General features: G+C 43.9%; 1 protein-coding gene across 1 annotated transcript in view; it reads right to left on the minus strand.

Annotated features, from left to right (window-relative positions):
- PRTG (protogenin) overlaps nt 1-9,064 on the minus strand; it is a 122,306-nt gene extending 113,242 nt beyond the window's left edge. The window contains exons 1-2 of the mRNA XM_032175344.2: nt 8,971-9,064; nt 6,584-6,886 (exon numbers count right to left, since the gene is read on the minus strand). Coding sequence (XP_032031235.1) covers nt 6,584-6,886; nt 8,971-9,064 — 397 coding nt within the window. The remainder of the gene's footprint in view (nt 1-6,583; nt 6,887-8,970) is intronic.
- Between the last annotated feature and the right edge of the window lie 15,271 nt (nt 9,065-24,335).

The following is a 24,335-nucleotide window of genomic DNA, read 5'->3' on the forward strand; positions in this document are numbered from 1 at the left end:
GCACAGGACAGCACCACAACAGAAAATTACCTGGCCCAAAATGTCAATTGTGCCAAGGCTGAGATACCTAACTACCACACGCAGAAATCTCTTTTTTCTTTTTGGTAAATATTAGTAGAATGGAAGATAAGCCACTGAGTCAATCACATTCTGAGTAGTATTAAAAGACTACGAAAGTTCAAAAGGGTGACTTAGGAGGATTATTCCAAAAGAATATGACTTATTTAAAGTAGTCTGCATAAAACAGCAACATTAAGGGGAAAAAAAGCTGTCACACTGTTCCAGCTAAACTCCTAGGGATTTAATATCGCTTCAAGAAGAAAGCTTTAAAAAGAAATCTTTCTTTCTGTAAGTTTTAAGGACTAAACCCAATAGGGACACAAATTTGAAACCAGAGACCTGAACAATGATCACATTCTCGGACAGTTATTCATAATCTAGCCACTATAAATGCTAAAGCTATTTTATATATATTATATATATATCATATATATGTATTATAAACATGAAAAAAGGGCAAATCCTCTGGAAACTGAAAAAACAAACATTTTTTAATTCATGCCTTCTGCTCAGTCTATAAGATTTTGGTTTTTAAACGCTCATCAAAAGTAGTTTCTGAGAACCAGAGGTTAAAAAAAAAACACAAGGAACGTAAAAGTCAGGAAAGTATTTGTCAGCTTAGTGTCAGAGACCTTTGTGAGGATGACGCCTTCATCCTCTGCATACATATCCTTAGAGCAGTTCACTTGGCTTCAGAATTAGAGCTGGTGAAGATAATTTGGTACGTTTTCTACCTTTTTTGTACACGGCAATTACCAATTGTTTACTGTGAGCTTGCTCTGCTCTGTGCAGCATACCATGTTAGGGCAACTGCAAATATGACTTAAATGATTACAACAGCACCCTCCTTTTCCTTTCTTATTTACCAAGATTAAAATGATGATTTTTTAAAAGATTTAATGAAGAGTCTGGGCACTGTAAACTCTCAAAAGTATTAAAATAGTCTTGACTGACAATGAAAACTTAATTTGGGAGAATTTTTATGATTTCTTTTAAAACATCTCAATAATCATAGCTGTTTTTTAAATCCAAGTACGATCCCCAACAAAATGCCTGACTTAACATTCTTTTTCATATAAATGGTAATTATCAGTTTAAATGCTTTAAATAATTCTAATTGAGCAACCTTGTTCATGAGAGATAAAAATAATTCTCTCAAAACTGTAGTCAAGAATATAGTGGTTTTCAAACAGGTAACCTCAAATTTATTTTATTTGTTAATTAAAATACTCCCTTAGCCTAAAACCCTGCTTAAAAGATTTGTTGCTTCCTATTACTTTAAATTGCTCTGGACTTCATCAATAGACCCAGCTGTTAAATTTGGGAGCAATGACAACAAATCCCAGGGCAAACGACCGCTGAGAGTGAGATCCTTTCTTTAGAATAATCAGAGATAGTTGACAAAAAGGAGCCATACCAAATACCCTTTCAAAATTCCATTAAGAATCTGGACATAGGCCGGGCGCGGTGGCTCACGCTTGTAATCCCAGCACTTTGGGAGGCCGAGGCGGGCAGATCACGAGGTCAGGAGATCGAGACCACGGTGAAACCCCGTCTCTACTAAAAATACAAAAAATTAGCCGGGCGTGGTGGCGGGCGCCTGTAGTCCCAGCTACTCGGAGAGGCTGAGGCAGGAGAATGGCGTGAACCCGGGAGGCGGAGCTGGCAGTGAGCCGAGATCGCGCCACTGCACTCCAGCCTGGGTGACAGAGTGAGACTCCGTCTCAAAAAAAAAAAAAAAAATAAGAATCTGGACATAAATAAAACAAAATAAGTACATTTTTATACATCTTAAAGAAAATTCTAATTCTACCCCTCACTGGACCATGCTTTGCTTAAAAAAAAAAAAAAAAAAAAATCCACAACTTTGAAAAAAAGTGAGATACTGTTACAGGTTTCTGAAAATGAGAAATGATCCTCACTAATCTGGTGCAAAGTGAGAAAAACTGGTTCCATTACCCAGAGATTATCAGGCACCTGATAAACAGACTTAAGTAGACAGACTTTAAGAACCAAGTGTCACTCTAAAAAAGCCTGTAGAACTATATATGCAATTTCCACTTCCCTCACTTGACTTATGTAATATTAAGAGAGCCAATTTTAAGTTAAACATAACTTCTGAACCACACCTCCTCTTTCTAAAGGCGATTTTTTTTGGATCCCAGAAAACATCAACTGAACCTTATCTACAGTGTTGGTAGACTGGTTTCTCTAAATACCTCAGTTCTGTTGGTTTGAGTTTTCCAAAATCAAATGACTTTTACTCATGTTTTAGCATTCTTGAATTAGGCCAGGTAACTGCTCACAGCTCGACTTCAAGTGAACAGGCACGCACGTAAGAGACTCAGTCCTTGCCAGTACCTACAGCTCTCAATAAAACAGTGACGGTGCAGCAAAGTCTTGCCTATTTCGGGTCCAGGATCATTAATAAAATCCAAAACCTAGCATATAGTCTCATAGTTCTTAGGGTCTCTTTTCAACATATCACTTCCCCCTCTTTTTTTTTTTTTTAACATGACTCTTTAAATGTTTTTAATATACTTTTAACTTCACATTTCAAAGACTTGGTATTATAATTTATGCATTACTTTTTAATAGGCAAGCCTCACCCAAAGAACAGTTTTTCATTAATCCCACATAAACCCTCACATTTCATCTTAACTTAAATTGATGAATGTTTTTATTAATAAAAAACCTACATCCTTTTAATGGAAACAACTACTACTACTTAAAAAGTTATATAAATGCACCCCCAAACCACCTTACCAACGGCAAAATCAACCTCAAAATTTTGGTTAAAAAATCGTAAAGTTACAATAATTCCTATGCTCTTCCAGCTACAAAGGGTCACATAAAAAATTATTTTTTACCCAAGTGAACAGTCATGGAAAATCAAAGAAATATAAGCTAGCTTTATGTTCTTTTTCCCTCTATCCTAAGACTTCAATTTCCACCTTTTATGGAAAGGAAATAAACAACTAGCTTCCTGTTCAATCACTAGCTTACAGCCAGTCTTTTACACATCACAGAACACAACCCGCCTCCTCCTTTACTTCTCTCAAATGTCTCTTATCTTAATTTAAACTTGTTGAAACGTGAGACCATTTTACCACACTAATGCTTTCCTATGAAATTTATCTTACTTATTTCAACATTAAGAATACAAGAAAAGTCAAGATAACCATAGATTCTTACTCCTAAAATATTTAAATTTAGATAACAAAGACTTAGTACCCATGAAAGTGAAAACTTGATTTGCTAAATTTAAAAATACTGAAATTTATAGGAAATGGTTTAATCTTCTGTTCTTGCTATTGTACACAACTAGAAAAAGGGCATCGCATGTCACTCCTCTTTCTATTCCAATTACATGAAAATGTAAGGCAGCTAACATGGCTATCAATAAAAAGGATTATCTTTTTTAAAGCTAAATATTACTTTAACCCTATACTTTCTTTTTAAAATGGGATGCCTTAGCAAAACTAAGTTAGATGAATTCTTTTGTGCTTGAATGAACAACAGGAAAGCAAAGCCTCCAGGCCTTTGGGGAGGAACCTTGTCCCTGCAGCCCTGCTCTGATGTGCTTGGGAGATAAGGCTCCATAGTGACACTTAAGGAAAGGCCTGTTCACATTTGAATTTCTGCATTCCTCAAGAACAATTCATGGCAATAACTAACTTTGCAGAAGAGCTACATGAAAGCTTTGGCCAATGAATGAGGGTCATCTGCTCTTTATCACAAGGGTAAACCTCATCCTGGCCAGTTTCTAACCTTTTAACCCTGTGAATTCCTAATTTACACATGAATAATGGAATTCTTGCCTAGAGTGCAACTTTCAGCTTCTAGTTCCTAAGTTTAGAGACCAAGACTTGATTGCCTGTGTGTTAAAAATCTAAAACTTGCACAGATTGAAGTTTTAGATTTCCAGGTGCTGTACTATTGCGCTTCTGTACAACCAAAAAAATAGGCTTACTGACAAAATCCTTGACTAAGAAAAAGAACACACTTGTACCCTGCTGCTATCAATACCTAAAAGAGAACTAGCTTTAAAAACAAGGGGGAAAAGAAAACCAGAACGTCCACTTAATGCCTATTCTCTTCATATATATATATATACATATATACACACACACACACACACACACACACATACTCTTCCTATAAATATATATATATATTTACTTTGAACACAGGATAAAGGGATTTGAGCCTTCATCATCTAAACGTATCGCTTAGATATCAGAACTTTAATTTAAAAAATACATAAAATATAAAAACTTCACAATTGTCTGCAAAATCATTCACATGTAATTATTATTAGTGATAATTCCTATAAAGATACAAAAATCTAAAGATATTTAAAAAGCCAGTTCTGACATTTTGTTTGTTACACCTATCACACATCATTCATATTTTATTTATGAAGTTAGAAAGCTCTGTGTTTTTCCAAAAGTGTTTCTGGAAGCCCTAGAATTCTGTCAGGCTTCTCAGGAGGTCCTGGAAACAATGTGTGGTCGTGACAAATGCTTCATCTTCTCATGGCCTATCTGGCCACCTCCACTATGTACTCCCTACCCCTGAAAGATAAGATGTTACAGTTCCTGAAGATGAAAACGCAAGATTCTACAAACCCCAAAAGGTGGGAAAATTACAACTCTATAGAACAAGTTTACATAGGACAAAAACTGAATGAACAGAATATAAGCATAAAAAAAGCACACTATCTTTAAAACAGTACTATACAGAAAAACCATTACTCCACGAAAAAATAATTATTGGCCAATGATTACGGGGGAAGGAAGGAAGGAAGGAAGGAAGGAAGGAAGGAAGGAAGGAAGGAAGGAAGGCAGGCAGGCAGGCAGGCAGGCAGGCAGGCAGGCAGGCAGGCGGGCGGGCAGGCGGGCAGAGGGAGGGAAGGGGCAGGAAGAAGGGAGCGAGGGGGGAAGGTAGGGAGGAAGGAAGGAAGGGAGAGAAGCAAGGAGGGAGAATGGTAGGCAGAGGAGGGGAGGGAAGGAAGGGACAGGAGGAAAGACAGAGGAAGGAAGGGGGAAGGGAGGGGGGAGAAAGGAAGGAAGGAAGTAGGAAGGGAGGAAGAGGGAGGGGAGAGAGAGGAAGGAAGAAATGAAAAATCAGAAATCCTCTCAGGTTTATGCTGGTCTTTGGCAGCGGTAGGAGTGTGGCTAGAAGTGCAAACCTCTGATTTTCTGATGTATCAATATAGAAATATCTTTGCTTGCAATTTATTTTCTACAATTAATCCTTATTGCAGAATAAAATAAATTAGTTAATATAAGGATGGCAGAAATGGATCATGAACAGTAAAGTCACCTAGGAAATTCCTGCCAATAGCTTCCTAAATTTCAATTGTATAGAACTTGAAACTACTGTTTCCTAAATATTATGGTGGTTTCGTATTTTTTTTTTTTCCTTAAAGAGATGGAGTCTCACTATTTCCCAGGCTGGACTCAAACGCCGGGGCTCAAGGAATCTTCCTGCTTCAGCCTCCTCAATAGCTGGGATTACAGGCTAGCCACCAGCCCAGCTAAGATTATGCCTTTATCTCAAGAACGCCATCTACCTATTGCCCAACTTGTAAAAGATCAATCTGTAGGTATAGTGCAAAATCTGTTTTGTGGATTAACAAAAGCATGCAGGTCAAATGCCTTAAAACTTTTAAGATTCAATTTTGGTTTTCGAGATTTAGTCTGTTAATCTTGAGAGCTGCGTGTTTCATCACCTGAAAAAGATGTAAAGCCTCAGTGGGCACAAGGAGTTCAGTACTTGTCCTAGGCCCATCTTTACACTCAACAGTTACAGGTCAACCACCAAGCAATGGATCACTTGGACAAGTGGTTGATCTGATGGGGATGTTAATACAAAAGAAATCATTAGATAGCACACTTTATGACAAAAGGGGAAAAGTGAGCAGATATGGGTTTAAGTCCATTAGGCATAATATGGAAATGGCCTTAATCTCTTTCCCTCCCGGCAGGAAAAGACTAGGAATACTTCAAAGGCTTAAGAGCGACTGACCAATGCCCCCTCGTACAATTAAAAGGCAACATGGGTGATCTAAAAGCAGTCAGAGAAATGGAAGGTTGTGCTATAAGAAAGATTTAGCACTCAAGAACCATCTGCAAAGCAGAAAAATTTGCTTGCGATTGTTTTCATTAATTACTAATTTCCATAAGATTAAATTTTAGAACAACTTTTGTTGCGTTGGCCAAACTTCTACATCCAACTCTTCATACTTCGTGAAATGCTTACAATTTTTATAAAGCCACCTCTACAGGTTTCATTTTACTTGGTGTTCTAAACCTAATTTGACTTCTGTTCTCAATTACTCATTTGAATTTATATATGCATTTTTTTCAGATTTCTCTATATGCCTCAGCATCAACTATTATCTCCAGTAAAATTCTTAATGCATGCATGATTTGGGGGCTTATTATACTAATACAGCAAGAAATCATCAAAATGTAGCAATGAAAAATGTCAACAACCAAAAACTTAAAACACTTACTTGATAAGGCAAGATGAGCTTTTTGACTAAGAATGGCTCCATATTTGTTCATTGCCAAGCACTGATAAAATCCTTCATCGGACTGCTCTCCTCGCCTGCCTTCCACCTCACTGATGTATAAAGAGCCGTTAGAAAGAACCTCGATCCGTTTATTTTCAGACACTTTTGCTCCATTTTTCAACCATGTGACCTTAATAGGAACTTCTCCGTGAGCCTGGCAATCTAAAACGACTGGGTCCTTTCTTGTGACAGTTACATCCTGCGGTTCTTTTACAAAAGACAGTTCGCTAAAGCACCACACTCCTATAAGGAAAAAAAGGAGAACGGCACATCCAGAATTATAGGCACAAAATGATTCCTCAACACACAACTGTAAAACACATATTCAGGGTATAAGATGACCAAGTTTAACAAATTTTATTAGTTAACTTACAAACACCTTAATGAACCAATCTAAATTTCAGCAAACTCTTTCAAGTCAGAGAAATCACTTTTTACATCTTCACTAAAAGCATAGGGAAGATTTCAATAACTTCTATGGCTTGTATGAATCCTGCTCTCAAGTTCCTTGCTAGAGTTTCAAAATCATCAGGAAAACTCACGAGCACAAGCTGTTTGCTTTTACAAGCTTGTCAAAAAGATCTTGAACAGAGTAAGTCGTAAAAGTCTAATTTTACAAGAAATCATTAGCAAAACTCCAACTCTGTGAACAAGCAAGTTTATTTCCTTGTCCCTTGAAGTGTTTTTGGAACCCTTGGCACCTACTCCTTTGGGAACTGCGTTTATCTTTTGTGACAAATTACAAGTTTGCATTTTTCTATCTGCCCTTTTACAGCAGGGACTGTATCTCCTCTCCTTGAAAGAAATCCATTTACTTAATTTCTGCAGAGCAAGCTAGGTATTTAAAAGACAAACAATAGACTTTGAAAAGTTGGTAACTCTTGCTGCTTGTACTCAGTGGGTGATCGGATTAGGAAACTTTTATTTCAGTTTTTTAGAACTACCAACTGGTGGAAAAAATGCGTGACTAATTGGTCCTTACTGTCTAATAGGGATAGGAGATTGCTTAATCAAGCAATACACATTTTTATCAGAGCAGAGGAAAGGCTTTATCCTAAGCATACACACATCGCCCCTGGCCCTCGCCAGGATAAAGCATTCGATGACCATATAATAGTCTGTCACCTCCTGCATTGAGTGCACAGGCCGTCTTAAAGTCTCGCGTATTGATTGGGGGTGAATGGAGAATAGGGGTGTGTGGGGGAAGCGTTGCTTCATCTTCCTCCTGATCGTTGTGGATCCTTGATTACAAACCCCCAGAAATGATTAGAAATGATTTGTTTCTCTTCAAGGCAGGTCCACGGGATACTCACACTTCAAGGCTCCCTGCATCCCGTAATGTACGCCCAGGGCGACGCGAGCCACCCTAACAGCCCAGCGCAGTGCGCGGACCGCTCCGGAAGGCGCCCATTGTGTTTCTGAGCCACATCTGACTTTGATCCTCTTTTCAAGCCTAACAGAAACTAACCACTCCAGAAAAAGTCTGGCGTCTGTAACCTGCAAATAAATAAAATAACCCATCCTCCCGAACACCTCTCTACTGTCACCCCATTCACTTTACACTTTTATCTCTTCTAGGAAACCAATACGGACGCAAGGTAGAAAAATGAGTTCATCCAAGTTTGTGCAAGGCAAATCTAGAATTTGGAAGAATCTTCAGATCCGTACACACTTCGGGCCCTGCCCCCAAATACCTAGCTGTAGGAGAGAAATCCTATTTAGCTACCTTCCTTTCCAGCTTCGGGGACTTTCCCCCACTCCTCTCCGGGGCACAAATCGGCCACTTCACTTCCAACCCTGCCAATTCCACCCTCCCATCTCCTCCTGGCTGGATCCAGATCCGCCAAGCCGGTGCCGACTGGGGCTATGAGTTCACCTACTCCCTCTCGCAGCCCTAAAAAGCGGGGGAACTCCCACTGCAGACCCGGGAAGCCGCGCGGAACCGCGGCGCCCCCTGCGCGGCGAGGCTGCCACTAAGGAAACAATATAAATAAAGCCACGTGCAGCCGCGGCGGCCCCGGCGGGCTGGCGGCCCGGAGTCCGGCTGGTCGCGGAGGCGCGGACGCGGCCGGAGCCGGGACAATGGCGCGAGAAGGAAGAGACCGGAGTGGACAGCGGCCAGAACTCCGCAGCCCCGGGGGCGACTCGTGTCTGCAGCTGCCGGTTCCGGACAGGCCGCAGGGCGAGAGCGGGGGCCGGCGGTCAGCGCCACCACGGAGGACCCCGCCGCGCGCTCCCCACGCCCCGTCGTCTCCTCTCTCCCCATCCCACTCGCGGCCGCTCCCGCCCCACAGCGGTGAGAGAAAAGCCGAAGAAAGCGCGCCCACCTGGCACACGACTGAGCAGCAGCAGGAGCAGGAGCGCGCGGAGCAGCATCCCCGGCGGTCGCAGCCGGCCGAGGGGTCGCAGAGGAGGCGCCATTCAGCGTAGCCGCGCGGGCATTGCTCCCCGGCCGCCCAGAGCCGCTGTCCGCCTGCCGCCCCCGCCCCGGGCGCTCCCTACTCGGCGGCTGGACGCGCGCAGCCCGGCTCCCCCGCTCCGGCTCCGGCTCCGGCTCCGGCACCGGCGCGGCGAGTGTCTCTGCGGCGGCGAGGCTGGTGCTCGGACGGCCGCTCGCGAGAAGACGGGGGCCTGAGAGTCCGGCTGGGGGCGGAGTGAGGCGGCGGCTGCGGGGGGCGGGGGCGGCGGAGTGGACAGCGCGGCGGCCGCGGGCCTGGGACTACTTTCTACATCTGGCCCCTGGTCTGGGACAGGGAGGGCGGCGCGGCCGGCGGAGGGAGACGCCGGGAGGGGGCCACGGGCGGCGGGGTCGGAGCCTGGGGGAGCCTGGGGGAGCCTGGGGGAGCCCGGGGGAGGGTGCGGGCCCCGCCGGACGGTGCACCTGGGGGTCAAGCCCCGGCTGGGGGTCTCCGGCCTGCGTCCCCGCCCCCTCCGCCTCCGCGCCACCGTCGGGGACAGAGCCACAAAGGCCGAGTCTCCGGGACCGGCCAGCCTCCGGGACACCGCCCCCCACCCAGCGGCTAGTCCAGGATTGGGGAAGGGGGAGGCGGCCGGGGAGGGCTGCTGTTGAGAGACGGGGAAAGGCCGGAGGCTTCTCCCTTGATGGCCTCCGTCCACCCCCCTCCTATCACCTCCTACCCTCGCACGCAGAGGCCCGGTGCGGGGAAATCTCACTCTTTCCCACTTCAGAGATTTGTCAGCTCCACTGGAGGCATCTCCGGATGATAAGCCCCCGGAGATGCCCCCGTGCATTTGGGCACGGCTCTTCTTCTCCCTGCCCCCATTAGATGCAGCGCGGGCTTAAAAATATCTCCGAAGAGAGGTCTCAAATGAACAATCGCCTTTAGGGGGAGAGGGCTTATTATCTCTTCAAGTTAGTCAAGTTTTTAATTTGTGAGAACTGTGCACACAAAAGGCTGTGTCCTGAGAGCAGGGGCGAGATCAAGGGATTTCTAGATTCTGTGGGCTTGCTATGGGGGAGCAGGCTTTGATAGATTATTTGGTTATAAATTAAACCAAGACACAAATGTGAATTTGTTCACATCTAAATTTAATTAAGGATAACAGGAGTTAAAACGTACATTTAAAGAATGTAATCAGATTGCTAAGCGTGTGGATCATAGCGTTTACATGTGGATTAACATTTGCTAATCCAAAACTAAATCTGTGGCACATGATGAGGGCACAGGCTAAAAGCTAGCTTTCTTAAAAGCTGCTGATGGAAATCTAGCTTTGGTTACCAAGACATCAACACACTAACTGCCTTTAGCACGTTCCAGAAATCCTCCTGGGACGGTGCGGTGGCCTATATTTGTAATCCCAGTACTTTGGGAGGCCGGGGCGGGCGGATCACTGGAGGTCAAGAGTTCGGGACCAGCCTGAGCAACCTAGGGAGACCACCCCCCCCCCGTCTCTACCCACCACTGACCCCCGTACCCCCAAAACTTAGCCACTCCGGTAGTCCCAGCTACTTGGGAGGCTGGGTTGGGAGGATCACTTGAGACCAGAAGTCGAGGCTGGGGTGAGCTATGATCAGGCCACTGCACTCCAGCCTGTTTCCAATAAATGAATAAATAAACCCTCCTGGTGAAGAAGTAGTGAAAAGAAATAGTTTAGAACATTAGGATAGCACTACCTTCCCCACTTAAGCTCATTATAGTAAGGAACAGCCTATTTAGCAATTTCAACTTAACTGCATGTAAAACAGTAATAGCCTTGGTATATTGCTTCCAAAACTGTATTTGAAACTTAAATGAATTTAGGCTATTTCTAAGCATCAGAATAAAGGTATGTGGGAAGGGAAAACGTTGAGAGGTAATAAAATGAAACATTTGCAAGTACGTTTTAACTTTCTGACAATTCAAATTTATACAAAATTATATTCCTGTTTGCCATTAGACTATTTTTTTTTCGTTGTATCGCATTCTCCCTCTTCCCTTTCTCCCTGTTCCCTTTCAGTCGATCCCAAGTGCTCGTATTTCCTGAATAACACAGTACATGTCTGCTTGGACACTTACATTTTCTCTCATGTATAATACTTGTCTTATATCATGTACTAGGCTACATAAGCTATTTAAGGACTTGTTATCTAGTTCTGGGATGCCCCGCAATTTCCATCCAGCCCAGTATCTTGCATATAGTGTGTAACACTGAGGTAGTTAAAAGTCTGGTTTTTGGTATCTCACAGACTAGCATTCAAATTTTTGCGTTATATAGACAAGTCACTCGTGCACTCACACCTAATCCATTTAATGGGAATAAGAATAGTATTGATGGGCGCCAGGCACGGTGGCTCACGCCTGTAATCCCACCAACTTGGGGGGCCAATGTGAGTGGATCACCTGAGGTCAGGAGTTCGAGACCAGCCTGGCCAACATGGTGAAACCCCGTCCATACTAAAAATACAGAAGTTAATTGGTGGTGGCGCGTGCCTGTAGTCCCAGTTACTCTGGAAGTTGAGGCAGGAGAATCGCTTGAACCCGGGAGGCAGAGGCTGCAGTGAGCCGAAATTGTGCCACTGCACTCCAGCCTGGGTGACAGAGCGAGACTTTGTCTCAAAAAAAAAAAAAAGAATACTGATGGGCTGCTGTATTATAAAATGATGCATGCATGGAAAATACCTGGTGCATAGCTCTATAAATAATTGCCATTATTATGTTTAGTAAATAAATATTCCCAATAGTGGCAAATCTTTGTCCTTTCAGAGTGGGCTTGATATTGAAAAGTTTTTAGGAGTCAAAGCTGATTAATTTGTTTGGTGATTATGCTGATGGTGACTCTCATGACTTCTTTCAGTAGTTTCTAAGCTGGTCCTGAAAGAGGTTAGAAGTGCCTGGGTGTCTAACTTCCCAAAGCTACCCATTTGGAGGATAAATGTTGAGATAAACAACTACCTAAGCCCTATTTTGCTTTCATATTCTAAAACAATTATTTTTAGACCAGAAAGAGTAGAGTCTATATAGTTAAAGAGAACTGAAATCTGAGGGTAGGCTTAAAATAAATAGACAGAATTATTTCTTTAACAAATTCAAGTCTTATGTCCCAACTCTGAGGGGAAAAAAATCACATAACTTCACCCATCAAATTATAGAGCTGTAGCAAATATCTTCAAGCCCTTTGACCTCTCAACATTATCTGGTTCATGAAATCACAAGGCCGTTTGCAGAAGTTTATGAACCACAGTGGCAAGACAGCAAAAGTCTAGTGAGTTGTTCACTTTTTCATTTAACAAATAATTATTGAGCTCCTACTATGATGATTAGAAGACCAAGCCCTGATGAGGATTACCTGCCACTATATTCACATTTCAGTTATCATTCCTGATGAGCTTAATATTTGTCATCAGATATATTTTGAAATTGGTTATTTTAAAAGTGAGGCCAGGCGCGGTGGCTCACGCCTGTAATCCCAGCACTTTGGGAGGCCGAGGCAGGTGGATCATGAGGTCAGGAGATCGAGACCATGGTGAAACTCAGTCTCTACTAAAAATACAAAAAATTAGCCGGGCATGGTGGCGGGCGCCTGTAGTCCCAGCTACTCAGGAGGCTGAGGCAGGAGAATGCCGTGAACCCGGGAGGCAGAGCTTGCAGTGAGCCGAGATCGCGCCACTGCACTCCAGCCTGGGTGACAGAGCGAGACTCCGTCTCAAAAAAAAAAAAAAAAAAAAAGAAGCTCCTGGCTGACCAGGCTGAGGCCCGAAGGTCTAAGACCAAGGAAGTACACAAGTGTCATAAAGAGCGCCTCCAAGCCAAGAAGGAGAAGATCACCAAGACTTTGTCCAAGGAGGAAGAGACCCAGAAATAAAAGCTCCCCCTTTGTCTGTACATTACTAGCCTCTGTGGTTACATAGTTCAGGCATTAAAATAAAACAAGCCTTTATCTACAAAGAAAAGAAAAACATAAATAAAAACGAAAGTGAGTTGTAACTGTTGGGATTGCAAAATGGTGCAACTGCTATGGAAAACAGTATGGAGTTACTTAAAAAAAAGTTAAAAATAGGCCGGGCACGGTGGCTCACACCTGTAATCCCAGCAGTTTGGTAGTCCCAGACAGGTGCATCACGTGAGGTCAGGAGTTCGAGACCAGCCTGACCAACATGATGAAACCCCATCTCTACTAAAAATACAAAAACAATTAGGCGGGCATGGTGGCAAGTGCCTGTAGTCTCAGCTATTCAAGAGGCTGAGTCATGAGAATCGCTGGAACCCAGGAGGCGGAGGTTGCAGTGAGCTGAGATCGCGCTACTGCCCTCCAACCTGGGTGACAAAGCGAGACTCCATCTCAAAAAAAAAAAAAAAAAAGAGAGGCTGGGTGCAGTGGCATGTGCCTGTAGTCCCAGCTACTGAGAGGTTGAAGAAGGAGGATCACTTGAGGCCAAGAGTTTGAGGCTAGCCTGGACAATACGGTGAGGCCCTGTTTCTCAAAATGAACAAATAAACAAAATAAAAATTATTGATGGTAAATTTATGTTATGTATTTTTTACCACAATAAAAATAATTGCACATAAATGCATAGGAAATACAGTGATGGAGGCCATGCATGGTGGGTCACGCCTGTAATCCCAGCACTTTGGGAGGCCAAGGCAGGCGGATTGCCAGAGGTCAGGAGTTCAAGACCAGCCTGACCAACAGTGAAACCCTATCTGTACTAAAATAGAAAAATTGCCGGGCGCGGTGGCTCATGCCTGTAATCCCAGCACTTTGGGAGGCCGAGGCGGGGGAATCACGAGGTCAGGAGATCAAGACCATCCTGGCTAATGAGGTGAAACCCTGCCTCTACTAAAAAATACAAAAAATTAGCCAGGCGTGGTGGCGGGCGCCTGTGATCCCAGCTACTCTGGAGGCTGAGGCAGGAGAATGCGTGAACCGGGAGGCGGAGCTTGCAGTGAGCCAAGATCAAGCCACTGCACTCCAGCCTGGGTGACAGAGCAAGACACCATCTCAAATAATAACAATTTAAAAATAATAAAAAGAAAAATACAAAAATTAGCCGGGTGTGGTGGCGCGCACCTGTAGTCCTAGCTACGTGGAAGGCTCGGGGAGGAGAATCACTTGAACTGGGAGGCGGAGTTTGCAGTGAGTCGAGACCACACCATTGCACCCCAGCCCGGGTGACAGAATGAGATTCCGTCTCAAAAACAAAAAATTATCCAGGTGTGGTGGCACCTGCCTGTAATCCCACCTCTTCAGGAGGCTGAGACAAGAGAAACGCTTGAACTCAGGAGGCAGAGGTTGCAGTGAACACAGATTGTGTCATTGCACTCCAGCTGGGCAACAGGAGCAAAACTCTGTCAGAAAGAAAGAAAGAAAGAAAGAAAGAAAGAAAGAAAGAGAGAGAGAGAGAGAGAAAGAGAGGAAGGAAGGAAGGAAGGAAGGAAGGAAGGAAGGAAGGAAGGAAGGAAGGAAGGAAAAGCAAAACATTTTTATTTCAACAAGACATTTGATCACTCAAATCTCATGATATTCTTAAGCATTAGATGAATAAATGTTGATTGAGTACTAAAGGGATTATACAAGATAACATTGGATGGAAGCTCCTATTCGCTCCCACTCAAAAACTCTCTGTTGCCAAGTACCTCCCTGGAACCTTTTAAAAATCCACTCTCCATTAAGTTTCTCTTGCTGCTGCCCATGTTTCAGCTCTCAGTGCCTCTCGTCTGAGCCATTGCATTAGAATGGGCTCTCAATAGACTTCCAACAAACCTTCCAGTCTTTTCCTGTGCCTGTCCATGTTTATAGTCGCTACCAGGTGAATTTTCCTGTGACACAGTGTTTCTGCTGATCAAAATCTTTCACAGCCTCATTACCTGTAAAACGTCCTCTTTGCCTATAAAATGACAAAGTGTTCATTACAAATTTCTTAATTCAAAGGGCCCTCTGATCTGCTCCCAAACTACCATTACAACTGTACAGTAAATTTTTCCCTATATGTATTAAACACTCAGGCCAGGGTGAACGATCTGGTGTTTTCCTAACAGCACTTGAATTGTCCTGACTCTGAGCCTTTGCAGGGTCTCTTCCCTAAACTGAAATACTGCCCTTACCCTTCACACCCATACTGACATTGAGACCTTTCCAAATCTTAATATATGTTCAGAGACAGTGCAGAAGAGATTTTATCTGAAATCTTACCGTACTTTGGTGGCACATAACTTGTATGTATTTTATCGTGAGCCAGGAAGCATCTTGAAGTCACAAATCTACCTAATCCATCTTTGTGTTATTCACAATGTGAAGGACATTGCCTTGCAGTTACTAAGGATTGAATAGATCTTCGTTGACTAAAGGAATAATGAATTACTATACCAAAATGCTGATTAAATAGATGGCGAGCAATTGGGAGAAAGCTCTCTAGGAGAGGATTACAAAGTTCTGTATTTGGGGTTTTCTTTGTCTAGTCTACATTTATCGTCATCAGCTTAAGGAGATGTTTATCTGATTTTGCATTTAACACAATGTGTAATTAATATGTTACATGGGCTGGGCGTGATGGCTCACGCCTGTAATCCCAGCACTTTGGGAGGCCGAGGCAGGTGGATCACCTGAGGTCAGGAGTTTGAGACTAGCCTGGCCAGCATGGTGAAACCTCATCTCTACTGAAAATACAAAAATTAGCCAGGTGTGGTGGTAAATGCCTGTACTCCCAGCTACTCGGGAGGCTGAGGCAGGAGAATCACTTGAACCCAGGAAGCGGAGGTTGCAGTGAGTCCAGATCGTGTCACTGCACTCCAGCCTGGGCAACAGAGCGAGACTCCATCTCAAAAAAAAAAAAAAAAAGTTACATAGAGTAAGAGTTTTCTCCACTCCTAGTAGTTGTCTAGGAAGTTGGAGACTAAGAAAAGAGGTCCTGAGGGACTCCTCAAGTGAAGATGAGGAGTACAACAATTTCGAACAGAGAGGAAGAGAGGAGGAAACAGGAGCCAGAAGTAATTCAGGCACCAGAAATGAAAGGGCAGGAAAAGAGAAGTGATGAAAGGTGTGCAGGAGAGGGGAGCATAGGATGTTTAGAACTAAGGCCAAGGGCACTGGGCATCCCTGTGGAATATGCCAGCAATGGGAAGAGTCTTAGAGGAACAGCCGAGGGCTGGCCACAGTCACTCATTCAACAAAGTTCTGAGCATAAAATGTGTTTCAGGCATGGATAGATGTTAGAAATACAGCTATAAGAAAATTATATAAATACTGACTGGGTGTATTGGCTCACGCCTGTAATCCTAGCACTTTGGGAGGCCAAGGCGGGTGGATTACCTGAGGTCAAGAGTTCAAGACCAGCCTGGCCAACAGGGTGAAACCTCGTCTCTACTAAAAATACAAAAAATTAGCCAGATGCAGTGGCACATGCCTGTAATCCTAGCTACTCAGGAGGCTGAGACAGGAGAATCACTTGAACCCAGGAGGCAGAGGTTGCGGTGAGCTGAGATTGCATCACTGCACTCCAGCCTGGGCGACAGAGCAAGATATCGTCTCAAAAAAAAAAAGAAAGAAAGAAAATTATATAGATACTGAATATTATGATGAAGGCTGTAATGTTCAGGATAATATAAGAACAGAGTTTAAGGAACAATTTATATTCCTATGGTGGAATGAGATGGGAAAGGAGAGAGCATGCTACCAAAAAATGTGAGGAGTCTCAAATTTTATCTTGCTTGCAAGCCAACAAGTTAGCCTACCACTGTTTCACGGATGCAGTGTCAGAGATGAAGGACATTATTTTGTTCATGGCAATAGTAATAATCAGAGTATCAGCAATTTTGCATCAATTCCCAGGTCTCAAATCGCACAGAGCAACACAAAGGGAGCCAGCAATGGGAAGAGTCTTAGAGGACTCTTCTCCTGTACATGCAGTGGGTTGTGTTACAAAACTTAGAGAACCCAAATATTTTATAATGGGCCGTAAGCATGCCTGCCTTGCTTTGGAGGGAGACACTACTTTTGTCTTCCACGGCTGTTCACTATACAAACATTCTCGAAGATATAGTTCACATCAAAGTGCACTCACTGTTTTTCCTGCAAGTCGTGCAAGAGACTCATGGAGAAATATCACCTAACAGGTGCTGCACAGGGGAGCTCGTATCTGTGGTGAAACTGGAGGGTGAGTTGAAGTTTTCTAGTTGGACTGGATTGGCCTTCCAGAGAGAACAATAGGAATAAGGCATTAAAGTATGAAAGACCGAGGCATATTGAGGAAACTACAGGTAGTTTAGTACAGCTAGAGTGCAGGCCACATTGGAGAGAAAAGAGGCATGCCATGCAAAAGAGCTTGAACCTTTTTTTTCTTTGAGATGGAGTCTCGCTCTGTTGGCCAGGCGGGAGTGCAGTGGCGAGATCTCAGCTCACTGCAAGCTCCGCCTCCCAGGTTTGCGCCATTCTCCTGCCTCAGCCTCCTGAGTAGCTGGGACTACAGGCGCCCACCACCTCGCCCGGCTAATTTTTTGTATTTTTAGTAGAGATGGGGTTTCACTGTGTTAGCCAGGATGGTCTTGATCTCCTGACCTCGTGATCCGCCCCCCTCAGCCTCCCAAAGTGCTGGGATTACAGGTGTGAGCCACCACACCCAGCCAGGAGCTTGAACCTTGTCCTGGAGGCCTTGATTTCCCAAAGGCCACCCTTTGGAATAGTTGCCATGTTTCAGCTCTCAGTACCTCTCATCTGAGCCATCGCATTAGAATGGGCTCTCAACAGTCTTCCAACAAACCTTCTAATATTTTCATATGCCTATCCATTTTTATAGTTACTGCTAGGTGAATAGATGCCCTGTTCCAGGTGCTTTAGCAGTTTTATCTCACTCAATCCTCATAACTAGATAAGTCTGGTAGAACTACTCTCATTTTACAGATGAGCAGAAGCTCAGAGAGGTTAAGTCGCTTAGTCTAGATCACACAGCAGATAGATGACAAAGGCATGATTTTCCCCCAAGTCTACCTGACTCAGAATTTTTGTCCTTAGAATTCTGAGTATACTGTGAAAAGTAGAAGAGAGAGAGGAGTGATAGCCAGATGCAGACAGATAGAACTACTGACAGACTCTAACAAGGTAATTTTTATTAGCTGAGAGTTGATTCTCTATTTCCTGTGCTCTGAAATGACACTTCTCACTGGTTCTTTTTTTTTTTTTTTTTTTTTTTGAGACGGAGTCTTGCTCTGTCGCCCAGGCTGGAGTGCAGTGGCGCAATCTCGGCTCACTGCAAGCTCCACCTCCCGGGTTCACGCCATTCTCCTGCCTCAGCCTCTCCGAGTAGCTGGGCCTACAGGCGCCCGCCACCACGCCCGGCTAATTTTTTGTATTTTTAGTAGAGACGGGGTTTCACTGTGGTCTCGATCCCCTGACCTCGTGATCCGCCCGCCTCGGCCTCCCAAAGTGCTGGGATTACAAGCGTGAGCCACCGCGCCCGGCCCTCACTGGTTCTTTCTGTCACACTCCCCATTCTCCTCTCAATCTACCTGAGACTGCCACCTTTTTTCTGCTTTGCATGGACTAGTAAACCACAGACAACTTGTAGATAGGGGATGTGAAACATCTCCCTTGCTTTTCATGTAGCATGGAATTTCACTGAGATAAACATAAACTCCGACTCTTTGGTTAATTCAGTTGCATTGATGGATAAGAGTCAGGGTCGGGCATAGGGAAACCTGACTATTGGTGCAGTTGGTGAGAAGACTTGCAGGTATTGATTACAACTGAACCAACAATGTGTGTGATTGTCAGTCTCACGAATGCAAACCTGTGCTGTGCTCACTGATGCGTATTGTCGAGGACAAGGAAAGCTTAGTTTCATATACACCACTTTGGTCATACTAGGTCTGGCATATTATAGTCATCTCTGAATTCTACGTTTTAAGAGGCAAAGACAGCCGAGAATGCAAGCAGAGAACAACTAAGAAGGTAAGATGTTTGGAAACCAAAATACAGAAGGTCTCCAACTTACAATGGATTGACTAACAATTTTTTACCATTACAATAGCGCCGAGACAATACACATTCAGTAGAAACTGTACTTTGGATTTTGAATTTTGATCTTTTCCCAGGGTAGTGAAATGCGATGTGATGCTCTCTCACAATGCTGGGCAGCCTTAATGGACCACAGTTCCCAGTCAGCCACATGATCAGGAGGGTAAACCACCATGAGATAGTCAGCACTTGATTATAAAATAGGCTCTGTGTTAGACGATTTTGCCCAACTGTGGCTGAATGTAAGTGTTCTGAGCATATTTAAGGTAGGCTAGGTCAAGCTGTGATGTTCGGTAGGTTAGGTGTATTAAATGCATTTCTTTTTATTTCTTTTTGAGACGGAGTCTCACTCTGTCGCCCAGGCTGGAGCGCAGTGGTGCAATATCGGCTCACTTGAACCTCCACCTCCTGGGTTCAAGCGATTCTCCTGTCTCAGCCTCCTGAGTAGCTAGAATTAACAGGCCTGCATCATCACATCTGGTTAATTTTTATATTTTTAGTACAGACGGGGTTTCACCATGTTGGCGAGGCTGGTCTTGAACTCCTGGCCTCAAGTGATCCGCCCACCTTGGCCTCCCGAAGTGCTGGGATTACAGGCGTGAGCCACCGCACCTGGCTAAAATGCATTTTTGATAATATTTTCAATATACGATGGGTTTATGGGCGTTCCAACCACATTGTAAGTTGAAGAGCAATTGCGATACTAACATCAGCAACAGCAATAGCTAATCCATTTTACAGAGAAGGACACAGGTTTGGAGGGGTTAAGAAATTTTCCCAGCCGAGCGTGGCGGCCCACGCCTGTAATCCCAGCACTTGGGGAAGCTGAGGCAGGTGGATCACCTGAGGTCAGGAGTTCAAGACCAGCCTGGCCAACATGGTGAAACCCAGTCTCTACAAAAATACAAAAAAAAATTAGCCGGGCATGACGGCAGGTGCCTGTAATCCCAGCTACTCAGGTGGCTGAGGCATGAGAATCGTTTGAACCTGGGAGGTGGAGGTTGCAGTGAGCCAAGATAGCGCCATTGTACTCCAGCCTGGGCAACAGAGCAAGACTGTCTCAGAAAAAAAAAAAACGACAAATTCCCAAGGTCATACAACCAGTAAGTGATAATGGAGAGAATTCAAATGTGGGCTTCTCTGATCCATGCTTTGTTGCTTCATGTATATTCTTTCCTTAACAACACCAAGAGGGGCTTCATCCCTGGGCCCTTATTTGTGTAGGGTTCACAGGTCCATAGTAGACAGGATTTAATATCAATTAAATTCTTATTTTAGGGATTCAACCACGATGCAAATGACAAGCAAAATACACACACGCATGAAAATATAGGGCGCCCGAATACAACTTCTAGGATCTAAAAGGGAATCATCCCCTCCTCTTCAGCAATGGTCTTATCTTCCTCTAAGAGTCCTATTTCCAGCTGTTTTATATAACTTAAGGAGAAGAAAGAAAAAAATTAGGATATGAAAAAGTTGAGGAGGCTGAAGAAAAGAGTGATAATGAGAAGAGGTGGAAAAAATGTATAAAGAAGTAAAAGTTGTGGGAAAAAAATCACAACAACATCAAAATAGCTGTGGATTTTAAAAAGTCTCCATCTGGGCTGGGTGCTGTGGCTCACGCCTGTAATCCCAGGACCAGGGAGGCCGAGACGGTGGATCACTCGAGGTCAGGAGTTTGAGACCAGCCTGGCCAACATGGCGAAACCCCATCTCTACTAAAAATACAAAAAATTAGCCGGGCATGATGGCTGATGCCTGTAATCCCAGCTACTCGGGAGGCTGAGGCAGGAGAATCACTTGAACCCGAGAGGCAGAGGTTGCAGTGAGCCGAGATGGCGCTATTGCACTTCAGCCTGGGCAACAAAAGTGAAACTCTGTCTCAAAAACAAAAAACAAAAAGAAAGTCTCCATCTGCCCACCCACCCTACTGCAGATCTCCTGTCCATTGAAGAGGTGCAGGTTCCTACTTGTGCTCTGTTTGGCGGATGAGAGAAGAAAACAGTGGTGGTGAGGGGAGAAAATGCTGTGGACTAAGATACTGGCCCCAACACCTTCATGCTTCATTAGAGGCACTCCGGGGGTTTAAAGGGACTTCAGCACTCCATTTCCAGACACACCCATGCTAAGTTTTTACTTAGTACTTTCATAAATCTTTTATGACCGTCCTCAAATAGTGCACCATGCCTCAACACCTTTACATAGCACCTAGCAAAGTGCTTTGCACACAGCAGATGAGGGGGTCCCCAAATTTTTGAGGGGAGGAATAAATTGTTTTTCACTTTTTCCCCTGGTGAGTGGAGAGGTACGGATAGTCTATAGTCCATGGTTGGTTCGTGTGTGGTGGGGTGATGTGGCAGCAGGGAAACGAAAGATCGTTCACAATTAGAAGCCTCTGAACTGTGTCCTCCCTACCCCCAACTCACCTGGCCAGCATCTCAAGTGCCAAGCTTCAAGGAACACCACACTCTTTCCACTTTCTGCCATGGGAAATTGTGATGATGCACGTGGAGAGAGATATCATGGCAACTTCTAGCCCATACTTTACTGAGGTCAATTTTATGAACCAATCATTTTCCTGATCAGCTCCTCAAGGACTTCTACAAATTGTTAAGTATTTAATGTCTCATTGAAAATGGAGGGTTTCATTGGAAGATTTCAAGCTTGTCACTCTGTACTGGTCTACTATTGTTCCTGCTGCTACCTACCGTGAACCATAGCATTAGTGGTATTTAGTAGTTGCTGTTTACTCTCTGCTGGGTAGCTGTATCCACACTGACTGCCATTTAGGAACCCAGAAACCTGTAGATTCTTGACACTAAGTACACATGCTTCCAGCTAACAAACATGTTTGTGTATTTCTCTAGTTTGTAGGTTGATGGCTATCATTGGCAAGGGATACTATGTGCAGGAGGTTTGGGGAGAATAGTTGTAATAATTATAATCAGAGACATAGACTTTTTTAAAGGTTGTATAAGATTTCCAAAGATTTTTAGACCAGTGCAAGGTATTTTCTAGATCTCTCAACTATGAGACTTAGAAAAGACAAATGAAAAGGTAATACATGTAGGGGAATATGTAACTGTTAAATTATAATCCTATTACTTGTGTTTTGGGATTTTTCAGAAAACTGATATTCTGTGAGTTTACATTTTTTGTTAAAATAAAGACATGACTAAAATGTTGGTAATTGCCCTGTATTTGTTTTAAAAAAAATACTGTCTACCAATAAATACTCATTTTTAAATACAAGATAAAGCAGCTGTCTTTTGTAGCGTTTTTAGTGTTAACATAAGAACTGTGAACAAAGACTGAGTATTTTGGTATGTTTTCATTTTTCTGAGATAATAATGTATGCCTATATATTTGGGGGATTAGTATGAGTTATCACAAGGACCAACAAAAATTAATCCTTTTTGATTATGTATGTTTAAAAAATTAGAGGAGTTTTTTTTTTTTTTTTTTTTTTTTTTTAACACAGAATCTCATTCTGTCGCCCAAGTGGGAGTACAATGGTGAGATCTCGGCTCACTGCAACCTCTGCCTCCTGGGTTCAAGCAGTTCTGCCTCAGCCTCCCAAGTAGCTGGGACTACAGGCACCTGCCACCGCGCCCAGCTAATTTTTTGTATTTTTGGTACAGACAGAGTTTCACCATGTTGGCCATGCTGGTCTTGAATTCCTGACCTCAGGTGATCCACCCGCCTCGGCCTCCCAAAGTATAGGCATGAGCCACCGTGCCCAGCTGGAGATCTGAATTTTAAAGCTCAATTCTTAAAAGTTTTCCTTTACGTTTGATGTCGACAGGGTAATCATATTGCTGTTTATAACAACCAAATCCCATTTATCACTGAATGGCAACCAACATGGAATGGTACCCTGGGTCCTCGCTTTTAGTTCAAAGCCCTTGTACTGGTGAAGAAAGTGTTGATTTCTTCAAAGTCTTCACAGAAGCTCCTTTTCAGCCTTTGAGAATGCAGGGACTCCTTTTCTGAGTCCCACAGAAATTGTTCTGCTTTATCGCCTTAAATATAGGGAAGGAGGGAGGAGTTGCTCTCTCTTCTTCCTCCTCTACTTGAGGAATCTTACTTAGCTCAAGGGTGTTCTGACTGAAATCTTGCTGTGTGTTTTTTTAGGGCTGCCCTGTTTTCTAACAGAGTGAAGGGAAGCAGAGGAAGAACAGGGAGGAAGGGAGGTAAGATCTTCCCTGGCCATCTAAGGTACCACCCCATTCCTCCCCGCTGATATTCCCGGTCCTTACCCTGCGCTCTTTCCTTTCCCAGCCCAGCATTCCTGCATGTATTTATTTGTGATCAACCTATTTCCTCTCCCTCCCACTACAGGACTTTTTCTGGCTTGCAGCAAACACAAGAGTTTCTGGACCAGAGTGAACTCTCAATATCTGTTAAATGAATGGAAAATATATATATATATATATTTATTTATTTATTTTTTAGATGGAGTTTCGCTCTTGTTGCCCAGGCTGGAGTGCAACGGCGAGATCTCGGCTCACTGCAACCTCCGCCTCCCTGGTTCAAGCAATTCTCCTGCCTCAGCCTCCTGAGCAGCTGGGATTACAGGCACGCCACCATGCCTGGCTAATATTTTATATTTTTAGTAGAGATGGGCCTTCCCCATGTTGCCCAGTCTGGTCTCAAACTACTGACCTCAGGTGATCTACCCACCTCAGCCTTCCTAAGTGCTGGAATTACTGGTGTGAGCCACTGGGCCCGGCCTACTAAATTTTTTCTTTTAGAAATAATCATTTCCCAGCCAGGCGTGGTGGCTCACGCCTGTAAATCCCAGCACTTTGGGAGGCCAAGGAGGGTGGATCACGAGGTCAGGAGATCAAGAACATCCTGGCTAACACAGTGAAACCCCATCTCTACTAAAAATACAAAAAAAAAAAAATTAGCTGGGCGTGGTGGCGGGCGCCTATAGTCCCAGCTACTTGGGAGGCTGAGGCAAGAGAAGGGCGTGAAACCTGGGAGGCGGAGTTTGCAGTGAGCTGAGATCGCACCACTGTACTCCAGCCTGGGCGACAGAGTGAGACTCCGTCTTAAAAAAAATAAAGAAATAAAATAAATAAATTAAAAATAAAAATAAAAAAAATTAGCTGGGCCTGGTGGCCTACACCTGTAACCTCAGCTACTCAGGAGGCTGAGACAGGAGAATGGCTTGAACCTGGGAGGCAGAGGTTACAGTGAGCTGAGACCGCACCACTGCACTGGGCGACAGAGCGAGACT

This window comes from Hylobates moloch, unplaced genomic scaffold (genome assembly GCF_009828535.3).
Source record: "Hylobates moloch isolate HMO894 unplaced genomic scaffold, HMol_V3 SCAFFOLD_14, whole genome shotgun sequence".
Classification (NCBI taxonomy): Eukaryota; Metazoa; Chordata; class Mammalia; order Primates; family Hylobatidae; genus Hylobates; species Hylobates moloch.